General features: G+C 45.0%; 1 protein-coding gene across 1 annotated transcript in view; it reads left to right on the top strand.

Annotated features, from left to right (window-relative positions):
• The window catches only part of SH3PXD2B (SH3 and PX domains 2B), a 150,747-nt gene that overhangs the window by 70,922 nt on the left and 65,915 nt on the right, over window positions 1-13,910 (top strand). The window contains exons 3-4 of the mRNA XM_007939775.2: window positions 1,018-1,093; window positions 13,106-13,182. Coding sequence (XP_007937966.1) covers window positions 1,018-1,093; window positions 13,106-13,182 — 153 coding nt within the window. The remainder of the gene's footprint in view (window positions 1-1,017; window positions 1,094-13,105; window positions 13,183-13,910) is intronic.

The following is a 13,910-nucleotide window of genomic DNA, read 5'->3' as shown; positions in this document are numbered from 1 at the left end:
CCCTCCCACCCCTGGTAACCAACAAAGAAAATGTCCTCCATTATATAAACATTTCCTTAACTTTTACAACAACGGACTAATACAATATTTGTCCTTTTGTGACTGACTTATTTCGCTCAGCATAATGTCCAACATGAGGAATTCTTAGTGGAAACAGGGGAGTGTAATGATGTCATAGCCATAGACTCAACCAGGTTAACTGAATCCTAGTGGTTTGATTAGGAGTTCGTGGGTGGTGCAGACAGTTAAGCGCTTGACTGCTAACCAAAAGGTTGATGATTTGAACCCACCCAGAGGCACCTCAGAAGACAGACCTGATGGTCTGCTTCCTAAAGGTCACAGCCTTGAAAACACTATGGAGCACAGTTCTACTCTGACACACATAGGGTCACCATGAGGTGGAATCAACTTAATAGCAACCGTTTGTTTTTAATTTTTAGTTATTTGTTCCTTACAACAACCTGGCAGTTCTTAGAAAACCAGGTAATTGTCTTCCATGAAATTCTGGTGGCCCTGAGACCAAACCCACTGCCATCTAGTCAATTCCAGCTCACAGTGACCCCTGTAGGACCAAGTAGAACTGCCCTATAGGATTTCCAAGGCTATAAATCCTTATGGAAGCAGACTGACCCATCTTTCTCCGTGGAGCAGCTAGTGGATTCAAACCACCAACCTTTTGGTTAGCAGCCCATTGCTTAACAACAGTGCCATCAGAGCTCCTTACAGCTTGAGCATGTTGTTCAAATTTTAGATCCTGTAGCTGGAGACCCCTGGGAAAACTGAGAATGGTCTCTCCCAACCCTTAGCCTTCACAAATTTGGCAGCTGGTAAAAAGATCTGTTTTCATGGGGTCTTAGGTCCAGTGGAAATTTCTTTCCCCATTAGTTTGATTTTCTGAACAAAATGTACTTTTATATAGCAAATCACATGTTTCACATAATTCCTTGAGAATGTCAGAGAGACATTTATTGTACCACTAACGGTTTTTGTTTTTTTTTTCTTCTTCCCTCCATTTAGATGCAAATGTTGGACAAATTTCCTATGGAAGGAGGACAGAAGGACCCCAAACAGAGGATCATTCCCTTCCTGCCAGGTAGGGCAGATGGGTGCTCAGCCCCCAGAGGGGTTGAGGGTCTTCAGAACAGTCCCCAGATCTCTCAGGACACTTTTCTGGCCTTTCTTCCTTGGGGCATTGTCCCACTGATCACAACCTCCATCATCAGTGAACTAGTGGCTGAGAATACGGGCTTTGGGGTTAGATGCTACACCATTTACTAGCTGTCCTCATGTCACCTCTTTTTTTTTTTTATTAGGATTTGGGTGAAGATTTACAGAGTAAATTCACTTTTCATACAGCAGTTCACATATACTTTGTCTCATGTCATTGACCAAAATTTACAATGCAGCAGCTCCCCTCCCACTTCCTCCCCATAGTTACCTCCTCCCAGTGTCCATCCCTTCATACTCTCCTGCACCCTGAGCTATCTCCCTGTGCATAAGCAGCCCTTCCTTCTCCCATGATTGTTCTCTCCAGAGCGTGTGTCTACTTGAGGTAAATGTTTAACTCACATGTCTGTACTTTGTTTGGCTGGAAACCACAGTTGTGGGTTCAATTCCAGACCTGATGGGCAGCTAGGGGCCATAGTCTCAGTGGTTACACCAGGCTCTATTGGACCAGCAAACCTGGTCCCCACCTTCTTTTTTTTTTTGCCTCCAAATGATTTTGAGTTTTGTTCCACATTGTTCTCCCTCTTTATGCAGGATCTCGTACATCCCTTCCAAGTGGATGGCAGTGGTAGCTGGGCACCATCTAGTTCTTCTGGTCTCATAGTTGTACAGGTTGCAGATCGGATGGTGTACCAGTCGCTAGGACTGATTGTTTCCATTAATTTTGGTTTTCTTCTTTCTTCTTGACGAGGAGAGACCCGTTGTTGCATCTAGATGGCAGCTTCCTAGCTTTAAGGTCCCAGTCGCTACTCGCCAAAATAGTAGGTGGAACAATGTTTTGTATAGTATGTTATGCCAATTGAACTTGATGTCCCCTGTGACTATGGTCCCAAGCCCGCAGGATCAACTACTCAGTCCCTCTGGGTAGCTGGCTGTGTCATGTCACCTCTTTGAGCCTCAGTTTCTCCCATCTCTAAAACAGGAATAATTATAATTTTTATAACAAATGCCATTGACATAGGAGCTCTGGTGGCATAGTGCCTAAGGCATTTGACTGTTAACCAGAAGCCTGGCAGTTTAAACCCACCAGCCACTCCTCAGAAGGAAGGTTGGGCAATCTACTTCCATAGAGATACTGCCTCAGAAACCCAAGGAGGGGTTGCTATGAGTCAACTCAACATCAGTGAGTTTGGTTTTTTTGGTTGCCATTGACCCAGTGGCTGCAACAATGGGCTCAAACGTAGCAAAAATTATGAGGATGGCACAGGAGTGGGCAGTAGTATTTCATTCTGTTGAACACAGGGTTGCTGTGAGTCAGAACCAACTTGACAGCACCTAACAACAACAATAGTTAAGGCTATCGTATTGGTTTTCTATTGATGCATAGCAGATTACTCCGTTCTGTGTTGTTGCTAGTTGCTATCATGTCAACTCTGACTCATGGTGACCTGATGTATAACAGCAAAATATTGCCCAGTCCTGTACCATTTCCATGATCTTTGATATGTTTGAGTCCATCTCATTGAGGGTTTCCCTCGTTTTTGCCACCAGAGCTCCTAATGACTACCACCGCCCAGCTTTAATCCTTAAAGTCACCCTATAAATTGGTCTTATCATGGCTAACTTAATGATGAAGCCTCAAGAAGTCATGTCACTTTGCCTGATGCTACACAGGGAATAAGTAGCAAATCCTTGATCTCATGTATATCCCATCACAGATTTCACCTTAATCCCTTAAATATCAAAGATGATTTAATTGCACTTGTTCTGGTTACCTAGTGCTGCTCTGACAAGAATATACCACAAATGGGATGGCCTTAACAAACAGGAGTTTATTCTTACAATTTGGAGGCTATAAGTCCAGGTTCAAAGTGCCAGGCTCTAGGGACTGGGTGAAAGCTCCTCAACCTTGGGGTCCAGCTCTGGCTCCTGCTCCCGGCCCACTGGAGTTAGAGGCGTTTCTTCACTCAGACAGCTGCTGGCTGCTGAGGCTGAGAAGCCCCAAGGTTTACAAGTAAAAAGGCACAGTCCCAATGTTACCAAACCACATAGCAGGCCATTAATTCAAGTCCATTGTAAGTCCCAAGGTCGGTAGAGCGTGGCAGGCTGCTGAGCAATGACACGGCTACATGCAGAGTCCAAGCATGCCATAAACTAGAGACCATTCCCAAGGCTTCTCTTTATATACAGGAAGAAAACCACATCCCAAAGGCAGCTGCTTGTGATAGATCCCACCATGGAGTTGATTGCCAGTCTCATCATGGGGAATAACTACCACCAGCTGCCCGGCCATTCAACCAGGCCCAGCCAAGTTGACACAAAAACATAACCACCACAACACTATAAAATGTTTTCATTTTTGGTCCTCTCCCCCTGTTGCTGCTCTGCCCCCACAGCAACCTCGCTCATGGTACTTCTAGACCACCCTGTAATTACTGATCTGTGTCTCAGTTTCTGCTCTAGAGTGTTCTTGGCTGTATCCCATGCATCTAGTTCAAAGCCAGACACAGAGCTGTTGAATCAACATGAGGAATTCTTAGTGGAAACAGGGGAGTGTAATAATGTCATAGGCATATAGACTAAACCAGATTAATTGACTCAGTCCTCTACTTCACTAGACATGCTATTCTTTTCTGGTGATAAACTTAGCAACTTAGAACAACACCTAGTTACCATCTCACAGTCCTGTAGACCAGAAGTCCAGATGAGCTCAGCTAGATTATCTGGTTAGGGTCTCATCAGCTGAGATCAAGGTGTTGGCTGGGCTGGGCTCTTATCTGGAGGATCTGGGAAAGAATCCACTTCCAGATTCATTATAGGCAGAATTCAGTTCCTAGTAGCTATAGGACTGAGATCCCTGTTTCCTTGCATGCTGTCAGCCAGGACTGCTCTCAGCTTCTAGAGGAGGCCCCCATTCTTCACACAGCCTGCTTTATCTCCAAGCCAGCAATGAAGCATCAAATTTTTCTTGTGCTTCAGAACTCTCTGATTTCCCTTTATGACACCAGTCAGAGAACACACTCTGCTATTAAGAGTTTCTGTGATTACATTAGACCCATTTGAATAATCCAGGATAGTCTTCCTATCTTAAGGTGAACAGTGCCGTATAATGTGACATAGTCACAGAACTGCTGTCACATCATATGTGCATTTTCAAGGGATTAGGGTGGGACATCTTTTGAGGACTAGTTTAGAAATTCTGCCTACCACAGCCACGAAGCACTTTTTGAGTGTCAGGCACCACACTTGGTGCTATGAAGGATTTAATGCAATAATGTCTAGTCCCTGCTCTTGAGATGGAGTCCTTCTCTCCCAAAAAAAATTCCTTACCAAAGGAAACATCAAGGCTTCAGCTCAAAAAGTGGGTGACTCAGGCCAGTGTTGCTGCTTCTAGTACTGGTTGATCAGATGTCTACTGTGGGCCAGTCACTGAACTAAGTGCTTGACATTCATTACCTTCTTTAGTCCTCAAAACAATCTGCAGGGGCAGCATTACTATGCCCATTTCATAGATGAGGAAATTGAGACTCAGAGAAATTATAATCCCTTGCACCAATGGCAGAGCTAGGATTTAAACATAGGTATAATTGGCTCCAAAATTTATGCCTTGATTCAGATTTATGCCCTGGATTCAGATCTCAGCACTCCCCCTCACCAGTTCTGTTGCTATTATATGCTGTCTAGTCAGACCTGACTCAGCAACCCCTCCTCGGGTTTCTGAGGCAGTATCGCTACGGAAGTAGATTGCCCAGCCTTCCTTCCAAGGAGTGGCTGGTGGGTTTCAACCGCCAGCCTTCTGGTTAGCAGTCAAATGCCTTAGGCACTATGCTACCAGAGCTCCAAATCCACCAGCTCTGTTACTGAGGGTAAATTACTTCAGCACAGGAGTTTGTTTCTTCATTTGCAAATTGGAGATAATAATAGTGCTTAGATGGTGGGATTGTAATGAAGGTTATGTGAATACTGGTACATCACTCATAGCAGTCAAGCACTTACTATTATTTTATATACAGATAGCAAACTGATAATCACTGTATTATGGATTGAATTACGTTCCCCAAAAAATATGTGTTGTAAATCCTACCCCCTTTACCTGTGGGTGTAATCCCATTTGGAAGTAGGATTTTCTTTATTATGTTAAGGAGGCCCTATCAGTGTAGGTATGTCTTAAACCGAACCAGTTTTGAGATATTAGAGGAGTAGGTTAGGCACAGAAGCAAGCAAGCACACATGGGAGCGAGATAAATGCCACCTGGAGATCTCTAAGAAACAGAGAAAAACATTAGAGATGCTGAGACAAGGATTTTATTCCAGGACAGACAGACAAAGCCTTTGCTCAGAACCAGTATCCTGATTTCAGACTTCTCACCTCCTAGAGTGGAGTCCCTGAGTGGCACAAATGGGTAAGCGCTCAACTACTAGCAGAAATTTGATAGTCTGCACCCACCCAGAGGCCTTGGAAGATAAGGCTGGCATCTGCTTCTGAAAAGTCACAGCCTTGAAAACACTATGGAGCCCTTCACTAAGCTACACCCATAGGCCGTGAGTCAGGATCAGCTGAGTGCAACTAACAACAAATTGTGAGAAAATAAATTTGTCTGTTTAAAAAAAAAAAAAACCACTGCCATCGAGTCACTTCTGACTCATAGTGACCCTTTAGGACAGAGTAGAATTACCCCATATGGTTTCCAGGGCTATAAATCTTTATAGAAACAGATTGCCTCATCTTTCTCCCACAGAGTAGCTGATGAGTTTGAGCCACTGACCTTTTGGTTTGTAGCCAAATGCTTTAACCACTAAGCCACCAGAACTCTCTCTGTTAAAGCTACCCACTTATGGTATTTCTATTATAGCGGCACTAAGAATCTGAGACACATTCTAAATCACAGCTAGGTAGAACTAGAAGGGTCCTTTAGATCTTTTTTCTTTTTTGGATGAGGGGACAGGCCCAGAGGTGGGATGAGGGGGAGATTTCTTCCAGGATAACAGAGAGCCCAGCCTTCTATCCCCTATCCCTTTCCAGGGCTCTGCACTCAGCACAGTGGGTTCTCCCAGGGATCATCATTATCAAGAAGGTTTAAAGACAGGCTAGATGTGTTTGCCAGGCCCCCCTCCACTGAGACAGTCATTTGCCTAAAAAAGCTGACATTTATAGTTCCTTCATGGGGAAAGTGTATGATCACACTGGAATTTCTTTTTACTTTTGAGAAAGCCTAGTGTGCCAGCTGCAACTGCCGAGTACCCGTACTCCAAGCATGTGCTTTGGAGTCCAACAGAACCTGCTGTGTGACTTCAAGCAGACATATCCCTCTCTGAGCCTTAGTTTCCACATCTATAAAATGGGAACAGTGATCCCTGCTTCACTAGGTGGGCTTCCTAATACACAGTAGGTTTTTATTTAGTAAAGGCAGAAACCATATCCTAGGACATTCCTTTGGAATTTCTTGGTTTCATATGTAGGAATCATACTTCAGTGATCAAACTAGATAACCAAGTCAAACTGGGCTCTAGCTGTAGGTTTTTCTTCAAGGGAGGAAAGGAAAAGAGTTAGAACTTTACTGGATGAAAGGCAAAACCAGCTCTGGAAAACCTTCCCGGCACAGAGAAGTTGAGCCCATCCTCTCCAAGCTCTTAGAAGTTTTCATGGTTACGTAATCCCTTTCCACCCAGGAATTAATGAAAATCCTGTTCTCAGGAGCTTGGCTCTTTTTCCCTGCTCAGGGCACCCACTTGTAGCTTGGGAATCTCCTGCCGGGCCCCAGCTCTAGTCTGCCTTAGGACCACTGGGACATCCCTTCTCAGCACACCTCTTAGCTTTTCCTCCAGAGGCTAAGGGCAGGGAAGTGGGAGAGAACCGGCCCCTCTCCTAGATGTCAGTTTTCTGCCAAGACTGCTGTGTCAGCAGAACAAAAGCAAGTCTCCTATTAGCCCAAAGGGGAGGGGGAGGGGAAGGGAGGGGAGGAGTGGCCTTGTGCAATTTTCCATCTCAGCAAGAGTTGGGGAAGCCAACTTGGCAGAGGACGCAACTTGAAAAATAAGAATTACAGTTTGGCCTTCTTCCACTGTGGAAAACAAAAGCCCACTCGTTCCCACCAAAGACTATTCTCTCCGCACACACCCTTTCCAGTCCAGGAACGCAGTGTGCCAGTGAGAGGTGGGTACAGACTGGCCCTCCTTCCCTATGACTTACCCAGAAACACCTAGAGTCAGGCTCAGACAAGGGGCTCATACACCACTGGCATTTTCCCAGCTAAAAAGAGTCTGCCTCAGTGTTGTAAATGACAGGCCATGCAGTCTGCCCTCTGGCCCCAGCCTGAGCGGTAACTCTGGCTCTCTGGGTCATTAGCCCATTGAGGCAGGTCTCCAGAAACCAATCTGGAGGTTGAGGAAAGAACATGTGCTCTTCACTACAGACTGCAATTCCTTATCATCTAACCCCAAAATGAAACCCACTGCCATTGAGTCAGTTCTGACTCAGAGTGATCCTATAGGACAGAGTAGAGCTGCCTCACAGGGTTTCAGAGGCTGTAAATCTTTATGGAATCAGACTACCTCATCTTTCTCCTATGGAGTGGCAGTTGGGTTCAAACCACCAGCCTTTTGGTTAGCAGCCAAGTGCTATGCCACCAGAGCTGCCTTTGCCGTCTAAACCACTAATAAAAGTGGTTTTTTTGTTGTTATTTGCCTTTGAGTCTCACCCGACTCATAGCGACCCCTCCTTGGGTTTCTGAGGCGGTATCACTATGGAAGTAGATTGCCCAACCTTCTGAGGAGTGGCTGGTGGGTTTGAACTGCCAGCCTCCTGGTTAGCAGTCAGGTGCCTTAGGCACTATGCTACCAGAGCTCCTAATAATAAAAAATAAAAGTAGTAAAAGCTCCTGAAAATAAAAGTAATAATCACTTTTGTAATGTACTTTTGTAAGTACCTACTATGGGCTCATTTCTGTAGGTTGCTTCATGGAGATGACCTCTTAATCTTATGCCAACACTAAGAGATAAGAGATGCTTTTCCACTTAACAGCGAGCAGTGGTGGGTCAGTGGTAGAATTAAGACCTTCCATGCACAAAACTCAGGTTTATTTCCTGCCCAGTGCACATTATGTCTGTCAACGGAGCTTCGAGACTAAGATGGACTCTGGAGAAAGACCTGGTGATCTGCTTCCAGAAATCAACCAGTGAGAACCCTGTGGATCACAGTGATCTGATCTGTAACGCTGGGATGGCTTAGGACCAGGCACCCTTTCATTCTGTTGTGCACGGGGGTGCCATAAGTCAGGGACGACTTGGGGGCAGCTAACAACATCTCAGGAAGAAGTAGCATTAGACTTACCAGGGCCTTGTGACTACAGCACCTACGGCCTCACCAAACGGCCTGATGCTGCCTTGGGGCTTCCTATCCTCCTTGTTGGCAGGGCACAAGACGTGCCCCCGAGACCCCAGTCCCTTTGTGGCCACGGGTAGGAGTGGCACTTTTGTTGTGTGTCACTCCCAGGAAACACTAAAGGTTCCTGAGTTCACTGTGCTTCTCTTTCAGCCCCTGCAGGCCTGTTGTTGTTGTTAGGTACCATCGAATCATTTACGATTCATAGTGACCCTGTGCACAACAGATCAAAACACTGCTCTGCCCATGCCAGCTCCATGATCCTTACTATATTTGAGCCCATCGCTGTAACAGCCACTGTGTCAGTCCATCTCATTGAGGGCCTTTCCGCAGCCACTGTGTAGAAGGTCCCCTCTTTCATCGACCCTCCACCTTACCAAGCGTGACATCCTTCTCCAGGGAATGGTCCCTTCTTACAACATGACCAAAGTAGATGAGACGAAGTCTGGCCATTCTCACAAGGAGCATTCCAGCTGTACTTCCGGAACACTTAGTTGTGCTCATGAGGAACCTACAGGCCTGGCCTTGGCTGAATCCTTACTCTCAGGCTCTTCAGTGGGTGAGGGCTTCAGGATGACCTGCTCTGGTCCGATGGGCCAGTGCTAGCCCCATGCCTGTTGTAAAGAATTTGAACTTGCTCATGGGCATTCAGTAAGAAGCCTGTGCACTCTGCCTTCCATCCCACCCCTGATTTACAGGAGGGGAAACTACTGAAATGGGACCAAAATGGTTTTGGTAGAGACTCCTCTCCCATTGTGAGAAATAAAAAAGAGCAGGAAGCATTTGTTATGCAGGACTTCTCTTCACAGGCTAGAAAAACCAAAACCAAATTCACTTTCACTGAGTCAGTTCTAACTCATAGCAACCCCTTTTGGGTTTCCAAGGTAGTAAATCTTTATGGAAGTAGATTGCCCAGTCTTCCTCCCACGAAGTGGCTGGTGAGTTTGAACTGCCAACCTTCTGGTTAGCAGTCAAATGCCTTAGGCACTATGCCATTTCCTGAAGACTCAGGATAGCCCCAGAGATTCAGAACTCCAAGTGGGCTGCTGAAAGTGGAGAGGGGGCATTCTTTGATTGTTACAAGGCCTGCAAGTAGGATAGGGCTGGGAAAGCTACCAACTTTCTCTGGATTTGGGCCAGAGGTGCTGAACATCTTGTTGTGCAGGGACAATCCATCCAAGGAAGGACTCTGCTCACTGCTCACAGTGTCAGCAGGGTCCCTCTTTGTTGGAAAACACAGACCGTCAGCACCAGGAGGCCAGGCACAGTTATCTGTTCCCCACTAAGCCCCAGCTCTAGCCCAGTGCGGGCTCCATAGAGACGGCACCTACTGAGTGAATAAGGAAATAAGATCATCGCTTCCAGGGAAACCAGATTATAAACCATTCCCACTTTGCTGCATAATTTCCTTTTTTTTTTTTTTTTGGTTCTAAATGACATGAAGATTTTTTGATTCTAGAAATAATAAATATTTATGGTAGAAACTGGGGAAAATATAAAGGAGAAAAAAAAATTCTCTATCTTCCACCCCTCAGAGACAAGCACTTTGAACCCCACGATGCATTTTCTTATGGATTTTTCTCTCCTAACAAGCGTAAGTGTATTGGAAATTTAACTAATTCATAAGCAAATTTAAAACCACCACCATTGAAAAGAAAGGATATTTCTTATTATTAAGGAATGTTTATTTCATCTCACTGTGGGGTCTTTCATTATTTAAAATGGTTCACAGTCTGATCATTTCCACCTAATGATCAGACTGAACCTTTTTAAATAATGAAAGACCCCACAGACTGTCAGATTATTTAAAATGTCAGATTAACCATGTGGTCTTTTTGGATGTAAATTTCCCTTACCACTTTGTACTGCATATCTTTATAAATCAGTAAGATATTTCTCCTCCCTTTCAATTCTGTCATATTATGAAAACTCTTAATGACCTTTCCTGCCATCCCAGGCCCAACCCACCAAAGCTTGACCTGTAGAGACAGCAGTCTAATCTCAATCAGTGAGTTCTAAGGCTTAGACTAGTGACCCCTCTCACTGCCAGGCTCTTGACCCAAATTCCTCTCCTTGACCTCCCTCCTCAGACCAGAAAGTAGGTGAAGCTCATAGTGGGTCTCCATGGTCTGCTCTGATCTTCCTGTGCCTTCTTCTCTGATGTATTCTGGAAATCTGGTCATTCCATGTAAGCTTGGTGGAGAGGCTTATCTTCATCCTTCATCTCTTTGCCTCTCGTCAAAGTTCCTCACTTTTGCCCACCCCCTACCTGCCTGACAGTTCCAGAACAGTGAGCCCAGAGAGTCTTAATCTTCACTGTGTGTGTTTTGTCACCATCTCCTCTCAAAAAGATCGTCTCTCTAGACTCTCAGGGACCTACTAATCTGCTTTAAACAAACCTCACACATACATTTCAGCATCTTGGATATTTCCAGAGATCCTCAGTGGCATCATTTGTATACTCGTCTTTGCTGCGACCCACATCCTCTGCCCATATGTCGCACTGGAGGCTTGTGGTATGATGCCCTAGTGCTCAGGAAAGCACCTAGCAAGTAGCTGACTTTCAGTTAATATTAGGTAAAGTAAGGAGGCTTGGAATGCTTCCAAACACTAGATGGGGGAGTCTTTGGAGGGATATGTTAACTTTGCAGATGGAAGCCACATTCATACATTTATCTGATGTCATACATTTATCTGTGCCATGTGGTAAGGACACAAGATTGACTGGGTCTCAGTTTTTGCAGAACCCCATGACTAGCAGGAAAGATAAAGCCAGTTGCCGCCAAGTGGACTACGACACATGGTGACTCCATGTGTATTAGAGTGGAACCACGCTCCTTGGGGTTTTCAATGGCTGGACATTTGGTTTTGGACATAGATTGTCAGGTCTGTCTTCTGAGGCGTCTCTAGGTAGACTTGAACCTTATAGTTAGCAGCCAAGCACATTAACCATTTGCATTCCCAGGGACTGCAGTGGGAAAGAAGACATGTAAATAGATAGTGTGATGTGTGCAGTAAGAAAGAACGTGGTGCCAGGAACACTTAATCCATTTGAGCTAGGTAAGAGTTTGTCAACAGGGATGAGAGGTGGAATTGGATGGGGAAGATACTCCAGGGAGAAGGACAGGTACAGAATCATGAAAGAACATTGAGTACTGGAGGAACCTGAGACTAGAATAGACTTATTGTTGTTGTTGTTATGTGCCGTTGAGTTGGCCCCGACTCATAGCGACCCCTCCTTGGGTGTATGATATTTGATCATCAGGTCTAATCTTTCATTGTCAGTAAGAGCCCCTTCCTTGCACAGATTGTTCCCAGTCTCCCTCATCCCGCCAAATCATATTAACCTGGGTCGCATTCAAACCCTTGTCCTAGACAACAAGAGTTGTGAACAGGGCTTGTGAGGACCACAGCTGGGGTTATCCAGGCCCCCATGGAAGTCCAACAGGAATACTTGATGGCAGCCAGGAATTTTGGTAGCCATGAAAACTACCCTAAAACCAAATGAAACTCACTGCCACTGAGTCTATTCTGACTCATAGTGTTTTGGAGCTCTGGTAGCATAGCGGCTAAGGCACTTGACTGCTAACCAGAAGGCTGGCGGTTCAAACCCACCAGCCACTCCTCAGAAGGAAGGTTGGGCAATCTACTTCCATAGTGATACTGCCTTGGAAACCCAAAGAGGGGTCACTATGAGTCAGATCTGACTCGATGGCAAATAACAACAACAACAGTGCCACTCTGACAAGAATATACCACAAATGGGATGGCCTTAATAAACACAAGTTTATTCTCATACAGTTTGGAGGCTTTAAGTGCAAGTTCAAAGTGCCAGGCTTTTGGGGCTGGGTGAAAGCCCCTTGACCTTGGGCTTCAGCTCTGCCTCTTGCTCCTAGCCCACTGAAGCTAGAGGCCATTTCTTCACTCAGGCAGTTACTGGCTGCTGAGGCTAACAAGCCCAAGGTCAACAAATAAAATGACAGAGTCCCAATGTTACCAAACCACACGGCAGGCCATTAATTCAAGTCCATTGGAAGTCCCAAGGTCGGAAGAGCATGGCAGGCTGCTGAATAACGACACAGCTACATGCAGGGTTCGAGTGTGCCATACTCTAGAGACTATCCCCAAGGCTTCTCCTTATATACACGGGAAGCAGACCATATCCCAAAGACAGCTACTTAGCTGCTTGTGGTAGATCCCACCATGGAGTTGATTGCCTAGTCTCATCATGGGGAACAACTCCACCAGCTGCTCAGCCACTCAATCAGGCTCAGCCAAATTGACATACAAATTTAACTACCACACATAGCAATCCCCTCATTGGGTTTCCAAGGCTTGTAAATCTTTATGGAAGCAGACTGCCCCATCTTTCTTCCATGGAGCAGCTGGTGGTTCAATACACCGACCACCATTTGGTTAGCAGCCAAATGCCTTAACCACTATGCACCAGAGCTTTTTCAAAACTACCCCAGAGGCAGCCACATTCACAGCCTCCCAGGTTGCTGGGAGTTTGTCACTACTCCCTTCTGACACTGTGTATGCTCTTGTCTTCTATAGGCAAAATTCTCTTTCGGCGAAGCCACATCCGGGACGTGGCTGTCAAACGTCTGATACCAATTGATGAGTACTGTAAGGTGAGTCTGAGAAATGCTAACACAGTCTTTCCTATGGGTGTGGTTTATTTTTCCTTTCCAGCTATAGTATGCTAATTGTGGCAGATTTGTACAGTTGAAAGAAGCGTCAAGAAATTAGAAAACTCACCCATGATCCTTCAACCCAAAGGCAACGTCTCTTAAGATTTTTATATATTTCTTTCTGGTCTTTTCTCTGTATGAATTTCTTTATAGTGTTGAGATATCCTGTGTGCATAATTTCATGTTGTTCTTTCTCTTTCTCTTCAATACTGTGGTATAAGAATTTCCCTGTGCTATTAAAAAAAATATTGAGCCTACTTTTTCATGGCTGCATAGTACTCCATTGTGTGTAAATATTCCAGAAGTTATTCAACTACCCCTTCTTGTTGGGCTTGTGGCTGGCATCCAGTCCCTTGAATGTTCTAAGCAACAAGGAGCCTGCCTTTTTGTCTTTTATTTCATTTGATTTGAGGCTGTGGTCAGGAAGGAAGCATATTTTTATTTTAACTTCTCTTAAGTATTTATTTCTCCAACTAAAAATCACTAGCAGTGCTGATGAGAGAAAAGTGGGAATAGCAAGAGATGCCTTAAAAAACAGGGCAGCACAAAACTTGGAAACAACCTAGATGTCCAACAACTAAGGAATGGATAACCAAACTTTGGTACATTCACACAATGGAATACTATGCAACGCTAAAGAATAATGTAGAATCTGCAAAACACCGCAT

Source organism: Orycteropus afer, unplaced genomic scaffold (genome assembly GCF_000298275.1).
Source record: "Orycteropus afer afer isolate SDZICR_OR568_19922 unplaced genomic scaffold, OryAfe1.0 scaffold00062, whole genome shotgun sequence".
NCBI lineage: Eukaryota > Metazoa > Chordata > Mammalia > Tubulidentata > Orycteropodidae > Orycteropus > Orycteropus afer.
This window is presented reverse-complemented; position numbering and strand designations above follow the sequence as displayed.